At 43.3% G+C, this 18,485-nt stretch overlaps 1 protein-coding gene across 4 annotated transcripts in view; it reads right to left on the reverse strand.

The window, feature by feature from the left end:
• PPP1R1A (protein phosphatase 1 regulatory inhibitor subunit 1A) overlaps positions 1-18,485 on the reverse strand; it is a 212,021-nt gene that overhangs the window by 18,021 nt on the left and 175,515 nt on the right. For all 4 annotated transcript variants that reach the window (XM_075850118.1, XM_075850116.1, XM_075850115.1 and 1 more), the window contains one exon: positions 2,473-2,706. In XM_075850118.1, coding sequence (XP_075706233.1) covers positions 2,473-2,706 — 234 coding nt within the window. The remainder of the gene's footprint in view (positions 1-2,472; positions 2,707-18,485) is intronic.

Genomic DNA, 18,485 nt, shown 5'->3' on the forward strand with positions numbered 1-18,485 from the left:
CTAGGAACGGAATCCCCGGCCTATGCTCTGGCTGTGGATTCCGCTCCTAGAGGGGGTCCCAATGGCGCTATCTACAGGGGGGGCACTATATTCAAGGGGGTGTGGCACTATCTACATGAACACTGTTGCACAATATAGGGGCACTATCTACAGGGGACACTGTGGCATTATGTACATGGGCACTATGTACATGGGCACTGGCACTATATACAAGGGCACTAGGGGCATCTAAGTGGGCATTATGCTGTATTGGGAAATTTGTTTGGGCATTATACTGCATGGGGGCTCTGTATGGGCATTATACTACATGGGTGAATTCGTGTGGGCATTATACTGTATGGGAGCATCTGTGTGGGTATTATACTCTATGGGGGCATCTGTCCAGGCTTTAAACTGTATGGGTGCATCTATGGGGCAGTATACTGTATGGTGGCAGCTATGGAGACATTATACTGTATGGTGGCAGCTAGAGGGCATTACACAGTGTGGGGGCAGCTACTTGATATTATACTGTGTGAGAGGCTCTATGGGCGTATGGTACTGTGTGGGCTGAACTGGGTGTGTAAGGGCGGGGATTGTGTGGGATTAGAGGTGTGGCTTAAAAGAGAAAAAAATGCTGCATCGGTTGTCCCTCTTTGTGATACTTGAAAGTTGGGAAGTATGAAGATGGCAGATCTGTGGGCCTTCATTAGGGGGTAAAGGGGTTAAACGGGCGGAATTAAAGTGATCTTATACTGTGATCTTAGCCGTCACCAGCTAAGTATGGCGCAAGCTCAGTCCGTGAGCCCACTCCATACTTCCCCTTAATGGCTGCCGCGTATATGTATGTGGCATGTCGTTAAGGAGCTAAAGTTAACTGTTAAAAAACCACACATGGACACACAGAGGAGACAAGGAGAAGAATATAAGAGTTGCTCCTCACAGACACTGACAGACATGATGATGAGATGCTGCTGTATGTAGACTGACAGAAATGATGTTGCTGTAGGTAGAAATACTTTATACTCCTCAGTAAAATAATATTTACCTGTTAGATCCCTTGATACCTGAACACCAGTGGTCACATGATGTGTGTGTGGTGGGTCACATGACTGACGCCATATTCATACCGAATATGAACGAGGGACAACCGATGCGGCGTGCGCCGCTGCAAATTTATTTTCTTTTAAGCCACGACTCTAATCCCACTCAATCCCTGCCCATACACACCCGGTTTAGCCCACACAGTATCATGCTCCCATGCTGCCTCCCACACAGTATAATGCCAAATAGCTGCACCCACACAGTATAATGACCTCTAGCTGCGACCATACAGAATAATGCCCACACAGATGACCCCATATAGTATAATTCCCCCATAGCTGCCCCATACAGTATAATGCCCCATAGCTGCCCCATACAGCTTAATGATCCAATACAGCATAATGGCCCCATAACTGCCCCATACAGTATAATGCCCCCCTAGCTGCCCTTATACAGCTTAATGCCCCCAAAGCTGCCCCTAGTGCCAGTGCCCACATATAAAGTGCCAGTTCCCTTGTAGATAGTTCCACAGTGCCCCTGTAGATAGTGCCCCTATATAGTGCCACACTGTCCATGTTGATAGTGCCACACCCCCTTTGAAGATAGCGCTACCCCCCCCCCCCCCGTAGATAGCACCATTGGGTCTCCTTATAGGAGCAGAATCCCCAGCCAGACATATGGCCAGTGACATCAGTGGCTACTCCTTAAGCGGAATCTCTGTTGCCGACTCTGGCCGGGGATTCCGCTCCAGGAGGAGCCCCTGACGTCAATGTCCACATATGGACAGTGACCTCAGGGGTTTCCTCTAGGAGTGGAATCCCCGGCCAGATCATCGGCAGCAGGGATTTCGCTCAATTAGTAGCCACTGACGTCACTGTCCATATATGGATAGTAACTTCAAGGGCTTCCCCGGGCTCAGCGCTTAAAGTAGCGCTGTGCCTGGGGAGACCTCGGGGAGCAGAGATACTCCCTCTAATTACTAATTCTGAAGCAGGGAGCTGATGGTTGCCTGCTTCAGCATTGGGATAAACTGTATCTGCATTCCAAGGAAGCAGATACAGTTGATAGCGGGAAATACCCCCGGCCGCCCGGGACAGCGGGACACCGCCCGGGACAGCGGGACACCACCCGAAATCCGGGACTGTCCCATTGAATCCGGGACGGTTGGGTGGTATACCACATTGAGTACATTCAGTTTTCCTACGGATTACTATGGACTTATCTGTGGACTATAGCATTTTTTTTTTTTAGACAGAGGCAACTGCACAGATATAATTAAGATATGTGAGCAGAATTTCTAATACATGTACTGTATATTATAAAACTGTATGATTTCCTATACTACAAAGTAATAAATGAAAAAAAGAAAAACTGGACAACCCCTTTAAGCAAACAATTTAATCCTTGTTATCACAAAATGTGCATTGATGATGAGCTCGGCCTGTTTACCTTTTGAGGAGTCTGGCTGACAATCTTGTTTCCTCCCCGGTGAGTTATTCTCTTGTTGTCCATCCTGTGTAAAACAGCTACATGAGCTCACCTGAGAGGCTGAAGTTGGAGCTGTGTTACCATGGCAACAACACCCCAAATTTGGTCTATTATCCACGTTGTTCTTATTCTGTGGGGTACCTTCATCTTCTGAGCCCTGTTTGCACAAGTGATGCTCTGCTAATAACTGGAGTTCTAAAGAAAGAGTAAAAAGTCAGAGTTAGATTCAAAAATCCCAATAAAATGTCCTATACAAAACACACTTTCCAACTAGTGTAACTTTTTTTGGAAGGACAGTCCTTACTTTCTATCCAAATTCCTCTTTTCCGCTTTCCTCCTCAAACGTTTTGCAAATGATCAATAGTTTTGCATAAATAAGTTCACTACATTGCCTCAGAAGATGATCTACATGCAAGCCACCAGTCTGTATATTATGTGATGCCTTATTTCGATCTGGTGCTTATAAATGTAGATATATTTAGGTTATTCTACAGTTAAGCTTCATGCACACGACCGTAGCCGTGTGCACGGCCGTGATTTCCGGGTCGGCTGGCCACGGAGTGTCAGCCGCAAGCCGCCCACAAATCGCGGGCCATGCACATGGCCCCGGACATTATTTTCAATGAGCCCGGACCACAGAACACGGCTGTAATAAGACATGCCCGTTCTTTCTGCGGTGCGGGAGCCTGGGCCATGCACGGACCGTGAAAACCACGGTCGTGTGCATGGCCCCATAGGAATGAATGGGGCCGCAATTCTCCCGTGGATTTTCGGGGGAATTGTGGCCGCAAAAGCACGTTCGTGTTCATGAGGCCTTATTTGTAAAGCAATTGTTTATCGTTACCACCAATAATTTCAGAGATATTCTTAATGAAGGCCAAATGCAAGGAAACAATGTTTGTAAAATTCCTCAACCCACCACAAGGGGTCAGTATCCACATCCTTGCTATTTATGAAGTATGACATTAAATATTGAAGAACACGGTTGACCTAAATGTTAAATGATTTGGCTGTACCTGAAATCAACAGTTCATATATAAAAATGTACCACTATCAAATCAGTTGTACAAAGGACAGTGGGCTAAAATACCTCAACAGTGACGTGAAAAGGTGATAGGAATTATATGAAGCAATAATTTATAGGATGGATTTAAATGTGACATTTTTATAAAGACACAGCGGTCTGCATAGGACATGTACCATATGGTAGGACATTTTTTTAAATCAAAATGTACTTGCAAAGTTGCTACTTTTTATGCATTGAGCCTGTTTATTTTAGATGCATCCTAAAAACTAAAAAAAGTTTGAAAAAGTTCACATATCCTTTATATACAATTATATAGTTGACAGTCATAAATAATTATCAGGATTAAGCTAGATGGAATTAATGGTGAATGTTAAATACATAGCTGCGACTTATTCCGGATATAACTTGCATTCGTCATAGGGATAATAAAAGTAATAGGCTCAAAAATCTCCTTCAAAAATACAACATTTAGTTAGGCAGTGTCCAATGTAAATGAGAGGGTAATATACAGATAAGACATGAACTACAATGACAATATCAAGGGATTAAAGTGAACTTCACATTTGATCCAACCCTGGAGACCACTGAATAAGATACTTGTCTCTGTATTCTTTGGGTTCTTGAAAAAGAGGAGGCCAGGTTGGAGAGCTTTACAGATTGCTGTTAACATCTATACATACTGTGGAGCCGTACTCCACTCCTTGTTACGACATGGATTTGAGGGGAAAAAAATGAATGCCCACCATAGAACATCATTCTTTTTTTATTTTTCTGAATATGTCTGAAAATCTGTGCTGATTAATTTCTTAATATACAGTATCTTCATAGCGGTTGAAGCTCTATTTTTCTGATAGAGGGCTCAAAACCTCTTGTAAAGACAAAGGTCAGTTATAACATTCTGGCTGTCTTAAGCCACCACTAGAGGGAGCTTAGGCACTTACTGCATACTTTTTTATTATTGAGTTCAATGTATAACAGTATGCAGTAGAGCTCCCCCTAGTGGTTGCTCTGCATCAGAAAAACAATGTTTTGTCTACTATAAAGATATGTTAGCAAATTAATCAACACAGGATTTTGGACCTAAAATTGACAGGGTGTTAAAAGCTGAAGATTTAGTTTAAGGTCTGCTTCCAAATATTATACTAATATCACATATATAACAGTTATACGGAAAAATCGATAGAAATTCCATATAAAATGGCATTTTCAATTTTAGGTAGAGATACTTGGGGAAGGCAATTGCAGTAACAGGCCTCAATTTCAGATTCAGCTCCTGAATGTAAAGTTACTGCTTTTGTTCTTGTACCCCTTTTGTCAGGGTTTGCATCGCTTTGCTTCATTGTTCCCCACATTGGTAGACCAGCTGAACTTATTGCAGCGTGCATGATTACGAGGCAGTCAATATGTTTGTTTCCTGGCACCATTAGCCCCTGAACACAAGAACTGTGTCATGTGGAGCAAAATGCTCAATATTGGCCACAATATCCTAATATCCAAAGTTATGTTATTTCTAGATGTTTCAACAATAATGCCCCCACTAACAAATCCTCCTATTTGTGTTTCCTGTCTGTTTCACTTTTTTTCTTGTGGACTGGGAATTACTTTTTATGGTTTAAATATTTTTTTTTTTAAATGCCTTATCAGGGAATTCTTAGGTGATATAGTGGAGAATAGCTGTAATGTGCGGCTCGCACTCTGGAGGGCCTGACATATCCCTGCATTGCTCAGACAGCACATTGATTTCATTGGGAACTGTGTAATGTTAACGCTCCCCTGCAGCACCATTCCAGAGCGGGAAACCCTCTTTAAAGCAGCTCTCCACTACGGCTGTTCGGTGAGGATGCTGAGGATACCCCCTTCTTATTTTAGATACTTTAGAATTCCCTAATGGGGCAATTGGAAAAAGTTTTTGCAAACCAGACTAGATTTGAACACTTTATATTGGGTTCCCTCAACTGATCACTAGGGTCCCAGAAGTGGGATACCCTGAGATCACATTCATATCAACAAAAAGGGATCGATCAAAGCAGTCAGTATAGATTCCCCTTTGAATACAATCTTATGGAAAGATCACCAGCATCAAATTTTGACCAACTTTGCAAATATTTTGCCTAACCTGTTTTAACTACTAAATATTAAAATATTACAACTAAATATTAAAATACTTTGCCTATCACCAGTCATAGCCTATTATATGTCGCTGAGCTGTGTTGATAATTTCTGAAAGCTTCAGAGCTGAAATCTCCCAGCATTCCATTCTGGCTCACCCAGGATGCCGAATGGCACAGAGGATTGCACTACTGGAGCTCAGCAAAGATGTTCCAATAGCAAACAGCAGATTTATGCATGAAGCTCTGGGCTGTTATACATGGTATAACTTATGATCAGATGAATAATGTAACATATTTATACAGTTTCTCAATGTTTAATGTAAATTATATCTAAATGGCTAAATCATGTTTCAAAGTGGACATGCAGTTACTGCAGCATGAACATTACAATCGTCTCAAAATTCTGCTGCCCAAGCCCGCGTCCTCCAGTTGTCTCATTATAGTCTCACCTCTGGTCTCTAGATTGTTAGAAATGCAGGTCAAGTTTGCTCATATCAATAATCTGCTCGCTTACGGAAAAAGATCTTCTGAATACTAAACACTGATGGATCTTAGATTCTGATCTCAAGAAATATTTGACGTTGATGTTGAAATCTATTTCCATCCTAAGTCAATAATTTATTTTGAGCCCTTTATTTAAGGTCCCACCACGGGTATTAGTTACATATTGATAGGATAGGTCATCCATATGTAATTGTGGGGGTGTGATATGGACTCCCATTAATACCTAGAATGAAGAAGCCACAGCAGCATTCCTATGTTAGCGCAACTCTCAATCATACGATATGTAGATGACGGCATTTAAGAAAATTCAGCTCTGATGCAGTTTCTGTTGCATCTTATCAATTTGTCATCAATGCCTTTGGTGGAAATATCACTGTAAGCTTTTCTTAAAGGAATCCAACAGAGAATATATGGAGTATAGGACGGAACAAAATGTGTCATATAGTAGAACACAATATATATGGGATAATATACCTCTACAGTCAATTATCAGAATACTGTAGTAGAAGTTATCAAGGAGTTTTGTGACCATATAAAGGCAAGAGGAAATCCAAGGTGACTTTTAATACTCCTAATTTTTAGTAAATGGGGACTTTATTCCTTATAATACCAACCTCGATTGCTGCAGAATCTCTTTTTGAAGAGGGAGTGGGAGCTTCAGGTCAATCACTGATTAAATAACAAAAAAACATTTTGTGTTCGAAACAACCAGTTAAGGTGTGTATCACAATGTCTACCATGCAGTGCCAGTCCCGGTGTTCCCTACATACAGTGCAAGGCACTGCAAGCCATACATTGCCCCTATAAAACACACAGTGTGCCCTCTTAGTGTCACTTACATTGTCCTTTCAGTGCCAGCCACAATGCCCCCTCAGTAGCATCCACAATAAACACTCACCTATTCCCTGCTCCCTTAGCACTGCTACCTTTCATTGTGAGTGACCTGTTTGTGAACACTCGTGTTAAGGCCCCCGTTAAGCAGGGGCGTAGCTAGGGGGGGGGGGCAGGTGGCGCATGTGCCCCGGGCGCAACTTAGAGGGGGGCGCCAGCGCCACCTCCTCCTGCACTATAATTGTACCTGTGTCTATAGGACACAGGTACAATTAGAAGCAATGAATGACCGGGCACGTTCCATCCCCGGCCATTCAGCTTCTTTCCACGAGTGAAGCGACTGGTACCTTTTGTACCAGTGAAGCTTCCGTCGATGAAAGGCTCTGAGTGACAGGGAAAGTCATCCTGCCCAGCCAATCAGCGCCTTTCATAGACGCTGCGTTCAACCCCCAGGAGACCTGCGCAGAAGAGAGCAGGTCTCCATGGCTACCGGACGGCGTGGGAGTGGGATTAATGTGAATTTGAATAGTTTTTTTTCTTTTAAATTGTAATAAAAGTGTTTGTCTACACGGGGGGGGGGGGGGGCTTTATCTACGGAGGGGGGACTTTGTCTACACGGGGGGACTTAATCTACGGGGGGGGGGGGCTTTATCTACACGCGGGGGGCTTTATCTACAGGGGTTTTTCTATCTACACTGGGGGCTATATACTGGGGTGGGCTATCTATGGAGCACCATATACAGGGGTGGGATATAGATACAGGGGGGGCTATATAGTATATAGTCCCCCTGTAGATATAGCCCACCCTGTATATAGCCCCCTGTAGATATAGCCCACCCCTGTATATAGTCCCCCTGTAGATATAGCCCACCCCTGTAGATATAGCCCACCCCTGTAGATATAGTCCACCTGTAGATATAGTCCACCCCTGTATATAGCCCACCCCTGTATAGAGCCCACCCCTGTAGATATAGCCCACCACTGTAGATATAGTCCCCCTGTACATATAGTCCCCCTGTAGATATAGTCCCCCTGTAGATATAGTCCCCGTGTAGATATAGTCCCCCTGTAGATATAGCCCACCCCTGTAGATATAGCCCACCCCTGTAGATATAGCCCAACCATGTAGATATAGCCCACCTCTGTAGATATAGTCCACCCCTGTAGATTTAGTCCCCCTGTAGATTTAGTCCCCCTGTAGATATAGTCCCCCTGTAGATAGCCCACCCCTGTATATAGTCCCCCTGTAGATATAGTCCCCCTGTAGATATAGTCCCCCTGTAGATATAGTCCACCCCTGTGGGGTGGGCTATCTAGTGGAGCACTATATACAGGGGTGGACTATATGTACAGGGGGGCTATATACAGGGGTGGACTTTCTGTGGAGCACTATAGGGGGAGCTATTTGTGGGATACTATATACAGGGGTGGGCTATAGCTACAGGGGGACTATATACAGGGGTGGGCTATATCTACAGGGGGACTATATACAGGGGTGGGCTATCTGTGAAACACTATATACAGGGGTGGACTATATGTGGAGCACTATATACAGGGGTGGACTATATGTGGAGCATTATATACAGGGGTGGGCTATATCTACAGGGGGGCTACATACAGGGTTGGGCTATCTGTAGAGCACTATATACAGGGGTAGGCTATATCTACAGGGGGGCTATATACAGGGGTGGGCTATATCTACAGGGGGGCTATATACAGGGGTTGGCTATCTGTGGAGCACTATATACAGGGGGGGCTATATACAGGGTTGGGCTATACGTGGAGCACTATATACAGGGCTGGGCTATATCTACAGGGGGCTATATACAGGGGTGGGCTATCTGTAGTAGGGATGCACGGTGCATCGAAACTTCGATACTGTTCATCCCCAAACGGTTCGATACCGCTATTTCCTGTATTTCGATACTTAGCTGCGCAGCCGCACAGCTCAGTATAGTAATACATGAATGTATGAGAGCGAGGCTGCGGCTGTGTAATTCAGCCAGTGCCCCCCTCCTGAGTCCTGACATATGCGGGGTCAGCATGATGTGATGAGACCAGCGCTGCACTAATGATCTGCGGCACTGAAGACAGAACATGGCGGGCGCACTACAAAACACCCCCATGTTCTGTCGTCAGTGCCTGAACCGCCGCTCTTTAGAGCAGCGCCGGCCGCATCCCCTCATGCTGACCGCGCACTTCCTGCCAGGAGCGGAGCAATGACTGTATTACACAGCTGCAGCCCCGCTCTATAACGGCGGAGATCAGGGAAACCTCTCATCTCCGCCGCTATTCCCCTGAATGCTGCCATCAAAGCTGACTGCAGCATTCAGGAGAAAATGAGAAGGGGGATGCCCATGGATCGCATCACAGGGAATTCCTGTGATGCGATCGAGGGACATACCATATATGGGCAGACAGACCAGGGTCTATTGACGGACCCCAGGACTGTCTTACCATATTTCCTGTTGTTATGGCATACTGAGGTATGTCCTAACAACTGCCTGTGTACTATCCGTCCACAGGCTAATGTACTGGCACATATCTGATATATGTCAGTACATTAAAATTTAAAAATAAAGTAAAAACAAAGAATTGTTAAATAAAACAAAAATACACATACACCTTTTTTACAATAAACATTAAAATAAGTCTCAATACATAAAATATTCACACATTCAGTAATGGCGCGCACAACAATTTTTTTGCATCATATATGATGTGTACGCTATAAAAAAATGAAATAAGCACTGCTTTTTATCACTTATTAATGTGAGGCGTGAGGTGCGATGAATTTAACGTCCATGTTCCCCACATTAATAGTAATTAACCCCATCGTGTACCTCACACATTAACCCATTATGACTGAGAAACATGATGGGATTAATTACTATTAATGTGAGGCACATTCAAAATTCATCACACCTCGCGCCTCACATCAGAAAACGGAAGAACTTTTTTTTTTATTACTGTTGGCAAAGTATCGAAATTGGTATCGAAATCGCAATACTAAACGAAGTATCGGTATCAAAGTCCAAATTCTGGTATCGTGACATCCCTAATCTGTAGATCACTATATACAGGGGTGGGCTATATCTACAGGGGGCTATATACAGGGTTGGGCTATACGTGGAGCACTATATACAGGGGTGGGCTATATCTACAGGGGGCTATATACAGGGTTGGGCTATACGTGGAGCACTATATACAGGGCTGGGCTATATCTACAGGGGCTATATACAGGGGTGGGATTTCTGTAGAGCACTATATACAGGGGTGGGCTACATCTACAGGGGGCTATATACAGGGGTGGGCTATCTGTAGAGCACTATATACAGGGGTGGGCTATATCTACAGGGGGCTATATACAGGGTTGGGCTATATGTGGAGCACTATATACAGGGCTGGGCTATATCTACAGGGGGCTATATACAGGGGTGGGCTATCTGTAGAGCACTATAGGGGGAGTAATTTGTGGGACACTATATACAGGGGTGGGCTATATGGGGGCACTATCTACAGGGGGCTCTATGGCAGGCACTATCTACAGGGTGCACAGTGTGTGTGGGGTCACGGTGTATGGTTGTAAAGGATCTGCCAGGCACAACTTCTGTGTATATTCCCATAGGTAATCAGTCTGCACCTGAGTCTGTGTCTCTGAGACTGACTCCATCTGCCACCACTCAGGATGGCAGGCTTAGGAGTGGGAGAGCCTATCGCAGCCTGGCCAGACGGAGCTAGCTCCCGCCCTCTGTCTATTTATACTTGCCTTTCCTGTTCCTCCTTTGCTTGTGATTCTTCTCGTGTGGTTTCCTGGCCCAGCTACAGCTTCTGACTATTTGATCCTTCTCCATACTGACCCTGGCTTACTGACTACTTACTGACTACTCTCCTGCTCTGCGTTTGGTACCTCGTGCACTCCTGGTTTTGACTCGGCTCGTTCACCATTCTTGTTGCTCACGGTGTTGCCGTGGGCAACTGCCCCTTTCCCTTTGCTTTGTGTTCACTTGTCTGTTTGTCTCGTGCACTTACTGAGCGTAGGGACCGCCGCCAAGTTGTACCCCGTCGCCTAGGGCGGATCGTTGCAAGTAGGCAGGGACAGAGTGGCGGGTAGATTAGGGCTCACTTGTCCGTTTCTCTACCCCCGTCATTACAATGGTGGTATTATATTTAGAGGTGCAGTGTATGGCGCTATTATATTTAGGGGCGTAGTGTGGTATAATGAACTTTATCTTTATTTATAGGTGCAGAAATGTTGGAAAAGTGAGAAGCTGAAGACATCTGAGCGGCAAACTGCGGAAATGGTCTGTGACCGGGAGTAGCCACCATAGAAATCTGGACCAGATGGAGAAAAAGAACTAGAATCTGAGACGTCACCCGTGAGTCACTTAATGTAAATGTTCATTCTGCCTCTAATCAGTAATGTTATCACTGTATGATGTGCAGCGAGATGATTTGTGGTATGATTATGATAGGATTTATTTTTTGTGAAACAGCATCTCCCAGCATATCCTTACCATTGTTCGGGCCATGCTGGGAGCTGTAGTTTTCGCCGTACAAACCTATACGGCAGGGGTTGCACTAAATTGAGCTGTATTTGTGCTGTATATATGTACTGAGCTTGGTTCTGGGGCTGTATATATGTACTGGGTTTGGTTCTGGTGTTGTGTACAGAACCATATTGCTTGTAAAATGTACAAATGTTTTTATGCTCACGTTACATAAAAAGAAATGTGGAAAAGAATTGACACGTCGATTGGTAGAGAAAACAAACACAGCGAGGGGGAAGGAGATGTCGGGAAAGAGGTTGGGGGCACCAAACTAAATCTTTGCCCCGGGTGCTGGAGAACCTAGCTACGCCTCTGCGTTAAGGCACACATATCAGATTTGTTGCAAATTTTCCATCCAGTGTAAGACTGTTGCAGGCAAGTGGATGAAATTTAAAAAATCTCATCCACGTGCTGCTGGACATTTTCCGCACCGAAATCAGAGCATGCTGCGAATTTCCACTGTGGATTTTATCCTTTTCAATGCAGAAAGAGTGAAATCCACACGTGCGGATGTTGCTGCAGAAACGCTGCAAAATGCTGCGGATTTGCTGAGAAAAATCCACAAAAAATACGTGTGGGGGTAATTAAAGACCCCCTATACACATAGCGGATTTCTTGTGCATTTTCTGCAGCATTTCTGCAGCAAAATCAACAGGCGTTTGTTGCTGATTTTGCTGCGGATTTGAAAATATGCAACAAGCTCTTATTTCTGTGTGGAAAATGTCCAGCAGCATGTGGATGAGATTTTTTTAAATATGCAACAAATCTGCTACATGTGCAGGGGGCCTAAATTTCCCCTTTCTTTGCAAGAGGTTTGCATAGGAGGAAGAACTCCCAGCAGGAGACATCTGACTACGTAGTACCACTTTTCTCTATATAATTGTGATGTCAGAATGAGCCAATTAACAAACATGATTCACAGGCACAACAGGAAGATTTCCATTGACGTATCTTACAAAAAATAAAATTATCGATCACATTTATTAGTAAAGTGATCGGTGCCATGTTTTATCAAATCATCCCCATGCCTTTGCCCTTAAATAAAGATGACCACAAACTCAGATAATTCACTGATAATTTGACCAATTACGACCAAAAAATGCTTTTGTAATATCTGGATCTGCTTTCCTTCTACAGACTGCTAAACGAGTATTAGACCATAATAGGTTTCAAATATATTTCAAACTGATGGTCCCGTTTCAGGTAATGCAAGATGAAGCAGTCAAACTATATATATAAAAAAATTTAATCCATAGTTTTTCTGTATAGATATAGAAAGGTCTGCAAAACTATGGAACGGCTCACATTTTGACTAGCAATGTATCTAAAGTGGGCAACCCAACACAGAGTAGCTTGGGCATCTCCGTGTCATGCATCACATTCACTAGGACCACGCAGGTGGTATCACTGCTGCAGCAAAGGGATAATGCAATGCTGCTGTTGTGATACCTGTATATTACCCCTCTAAACACAATAGTTTGGCTATTGGCCATCACTGGATATGCTATTTCTTATTTAATAACATTGCATGCTTAGCATTTGTAGCCCTAACAAAACAGAAAATAGAATAGAATAGTAACAGGAATCAAAGACTGCAATTATAGTGGTGTATGAAGCCTGATCGGTCATGCAGAATTCTCCATCATCTTTTCTAGTTGCGATCCTTTCATTTCATTAAAATGCCGCTGTCTTGCATCTACTACTTGCTTTTAAGGTCATTGACTGGAATAGTGCTTTAAAGCACATCTGTCAACATACGCTGTTAAAGGGCAGCATAGTATGGAGAATAGAACAGAAATGGATGGCCATATGTTAAACAAAGTGACATCATTTTGCAATAATTGACAATGGAAAGGAAAAGCATGCGCATAACAGGAACAATAGACAATCATAAGAAGAATTCATATATTACAATCCAAAAATTGTACAGCAGTGAGATAGAAAGTATTACTGAACCTTGTTGTGCGTGTTTTATGAGATGAAATCTCCTTTCAGATGGTAGTAACATAAATAGACCATTAGAAGGATGATCTTTATTCTTTAAGTTACTGGGATGAATTTACTAAGAGAAAAAAACACTAAAGTAAAATGCGACAAATATATTAAAAACATGCCCCTTGGCGCATCTTAAGCTACTATAAACTGGCGTAAATTTCTGCTATAATTTCCTCCCATTTCTGCCTTAAATTATAGTAAATCTGCCTGGTCACACCTCTCCCGCTAAGCCATACCCACTTTTAAGAAAAGTGGCAAGAGCGGCGTAAAATTGAAAAAAGTTGCACATTTTAATGCAAAACAGGCGTGCACCAAAATGTGCAAATTAGCCTAATACGTCTCTGCCACTAATGTGCTTTTCTGCTTGTACACTTGTACCACTCATGCTGCTTTTCCAACTACTCTACTCCGTTTTCGCTTCTCTGTCATCATTGTTAGGCTATGTGCAAAAGCTAAACGAAAAACGGCTGTAAAATAAGGAGCTGTTTTCAGAGAAAACAGCCTCTGATTTTCAGCCGATTTTGAAGCTGAAAATGTTTTTGGAGGTGTTTTTTGGAGCTGTTTCTCCATTGACACAAGAAGTGATGTGCTCCTTCTTTTTAGGGGTGTTTTTTTATGCGCCATTTTTTTAAAACAGCGGTGTAAAAAACGCTCCATCTGAACGGAACGCCGTTTTTTTCCATTGAATTCAATGGGCAGATGTTTGTAGGCATTTAGCTAGCATGTTTCAGGTGTATTTTGAGGCGTTTACGCCTCGAAATATGCCTGAAAACACAGCGTGTGAACATATCCTAATAGAACCAAGCCAAACAGTAATTCCATAAAAGTCAGAACACTTTTTATTGCTGCTCGGTTAAAGCTCATCATACTCTGACTCGTAATACTGTTTCTCTTTGGAGTTCTTAAAAAATATAAATGTTGCTGCACCTTCCTAAAAGAACCCATAACTGTCTGTCTAAGAAAAAATCATGGGAAATGCCAAACTGCGTCATTAACTTCTAAGATCATTTGTTTTCCGCTGTTATTTTTGCACCACTTTTCTGACAGACCTATCTCAGTTTGATATGACGATACATCATTTCCTACTATTAGACCTATCACAGTCACACCACCCGCATATCTGAGGATTCTATTGCCAACAAAATTTGCTGTACAATCTGCTGTACATAGAGAGAATAACAGTGGGCTTAGCCCTGAGGGGACCCCATATTAGTCAAAGAACAGAGGAGGTAAGCTCCTTGCCCTAACCACTTGTGGTCTGTTTAGATATAAAAAAAAACTAATTACATAGCCGGCTGAGCACAGTCAGACCTGAGAGTTTCCCACTAGATCAGAAAGTACAACATTATTAATTGCTGGCCTACGGTCTAGGAAAATTATCCTCACATATACATTCCCTCTGTCCAGATGTTCTACGCCATATGTGTCGCCAAGACAGCCACGTCCTCAGTCAAACAAAAAAAGACAGCTCCCCCTTGTGTATAGTGCCACAGAGCTCCCCCTTGTGTATAGTGCCACACAGCCCGCCCTTGTGTATAGTGTCACAAGGCAATCGTGCATCCGAGAAAGTTGTATCGGCCAGGGGGATGTCAACTAAACATGGAAAGTTGGGTTAGGAGGCAGGACTATGTGACTCTTCAGGATAGCGGCACCGTCCCATGACCCTTTAATGAGTAATTAGCATATAGTGTGCACCGTTTTAAAAGTGTATTTTAAAGATTTTGCTGCATCTAAAAATAGCATACATTTGGAAATATTGTCAAATCATGTATTACTGCATGGTGGCGGTTCAAGGGGTTAAAACTACCAGACAGGTTCCCATGAAATATACAATGAATTGAGAACAATTCCATCTGCCCTACAATTTAGTTACTATAAATATATCCTATATAATTACATCTCCAGAACCAAGCTCTGACATATACGGCTACAGAACCAAGCTCAATACATATATACATCCCCAGAACCGAGCTCAGTACATAAATATAGCACCAGAACCGAGCTCAGTACATAAATACAGCACTAGAACCAAGCTCATATATATATATATACATCCCTAGAACCAAGCTCAGTACATATATACAATACTAGAACAAACCTCAGTTCATAAATACAGCACCAGAACCAAGCTCAGTACATAAATACAGCACCAGAACCAAGCTCATACATATATACATCCCCAGAACCAAGCTCAGTACATATATACAATACCAGAACCAACCTGAGTACATAAATACAGCACTAGAACCAAGCTCAGTACATATATACAGCACCAGAACCAACCTCGGTACATAAATATAGCACTAGAACCAAGTTCAGTACATATATACAATACCAGAGGAAAGATCAGTACATAAATACAGCCCCAGAACCAAGATCAGTACATAAATAAAGCACAAGAACGAAGCTCAGTACATATATACAGTGCCAGAACCAAGCTCAGTACTTAAATACAGCACCAGAACCGAGCTCAGTACATATATACAGTACCACAACCAAGCTCAGTACATAAATACAGCACTAGAACCAAGCTCTGACATATATACAGCACCAGAACAAATCCCAGTACATAAATACAGCACCAGAACCAAGCTCATACATATATACATCCCCAGATCCAAGCTCAGTACATATATACAATACCAGAACCAATCTCAGTACATAAATACAGCACTAGAACCAAGCTCATTACATATATACAGCACCAGAACAAAGCTTAGTACATATATACAATACCAGAACCAATCTCAGTACATAAATACAGCACTAGAACCAAGCTCAGTACATATATACAATACCAGAAGAAAGATCAGTACATAAATATAGCCCTGGAACCAAGCTCAGTACATAAATACAGCACAAAAACCAAGCTCAGTACATATGTACATCCCCAGAACCAAGCTCAGTACATAAATATAGCACTAGAACCAAGTAAGTACATATATTCAATACCAGAAGAAAGATCAGCACATAAATAGATCCCTAAAAACAAGCTCAGTACATAAATACAGCACCAGAACAAAGCTCAGTACTTATATACATCCCCAGAACCAAGCTCAGTACATATATACAGAGCCAGAACAAAGCTCAGTACATATACATATCCCTAGAACAAACACAGCTCAATTTAGTGCAACCCCTGACATATAGGTTTGTACGGCGTAAAACTACAGATCCCAGCATGGCCCGAACAATAGTAAGGATATGCTGGGAGATGCTGTTTCACAAAAAAAAATCATACCACCCATCATCTCACTGCAGATCATACAGCGACTACACTGCTGATTAGATGCAGACTAAACATTTACATTAAGTGACTCACTGGTGACGTCTCACATTCTAGTCCTTTTCTTCTCCCTCCGGTCCATGCCTCTATGATGGATTTCTTCCAACCACGACCCATTTCTGCAGTTTTCCTCTCAGATGTCTTCAGCTTCTCACTGTTAAAACATTTCTGCACCTATAAACGAAGTTAAAATTCTCAACACTTCTAAATATAATAAAGCACCATACACTGCACCTCTGTTTATAAAAGCACCATACACTGTGTCCCTGATTATAATAGTACCATACACTGCGCCTCTAACTATAATAGTGCCATACACTGGGTCCCTGATTATAATAGCACCATACACTGTGTCCAACACGCACACACCGTGCCCCCTGTAGATAGTACCCCCATAGCCCCCTGTAGATAGTGAGCCCCATAGAGCCTCTGTAGATAGTGCCCTACATAGAAGCCCCAGTAGACAGTGCCCCACATACAGCCCTCTGTAGATAGTGCCCACCTATGGACTCCAGAACTACAAGGCAATAGTGCTAACCACTGAGCCACCGTGCTGCCCTACATATAGCTTCCCCGATACATAGTGCTCCACATATAGCCCACCTCTGTAGATAGTGCCTCACATATAGCCCACACCTGTATATACTACCCTACAAATAGCTCCCCATATAGATAGTGCTCCACATATAGCCCGCCTCTGTAGATAGTACCTCACATATAGCTCCCCCTGTATATAGTGTCCCACATATAGCCCACCCCTGTAGACCGTGCCCTACATATAGCCCCCATGTAGCTAGTGCCCCAAAGGTAACCCACCCCTGTATACAGTGTCCCAAATATAGCCCACCCCTATAGATAGTGCCCTACAAATAGCTTCCCTATAGATAGTGCTCTACAAATAGCCCACCACTGTATATAGCGTCCCACATATAGTTCCCCCTGTATATAGTGCCCCATATCCCTACATATAGACTCCCCTGTAGACAGTGCCCCACATCCCCACATATAGAACCCCCTGTAGATAGTGCCCCACATCCCCACATATAGACCCCCCCTGTATATAGTGGCCCACATCCCCACATATAGACCCCAGTGTATATAGTGTCCCACATCCCCACATATAGATGCCCCTGTATACAGTGCCCCCCCCCCACTTTAGATAATGCCACTCACAGTTTTATTAGAAAAAAACAAAAACTATACATACTCAAATGATCCAGTTTCCGCGCCATTCGGTGGCAATGCAGACCTGCTTTCTTCTGAGCAGGTCTGCTGGAGATGAACGACGCGTCTTCAAAGGCGCTGATTGGCAGAGCAGAATGACTTGCCACGTCAATTAGCGCCTTTCAAGCACGGAAGCGGCGCGATGACGTAATCGCGCCGTTAGCGTCGAGGAAAGGAGCTGATTGGCGGCGCAAGTCATTTTGCCCCGCTAATCAGCGTCATTGTAAGGTGCTGAATGGTCGGGCACAGAACATGCCTGGCCATTCAGCGCTAATGCATCTATTTGTACCTGCGTGCTTTAGACGCAGGTACAATGAGGGTATGTGCACACACACTAATTACATGCGTATTTGACGGACGTATTTCGGCCGCAAGTCCCGGACCGAACACAGTGCAGGGAGCCGGGCTCCTAGCATCATACTTATGTACGATGCTAGGAGTCCCTG

The sequence above is a fragment of the Rhinoderma darwinii genome, chromosome 2 (assembly GCF_050947455.1).
Source record: "Rhinoderma darwinii isolate aRhiDar2 chromosome 2, aRhiDar2.hap1, whole genome shotgun sequence".
NCBI classification, from domain to species: domain Eukaryota; kingdom Metazoa; phylum Chordata; class Amphibia; order Anura; family Rhinodermatidae; genus Rhinoderma; species Rhinoderma darwinii.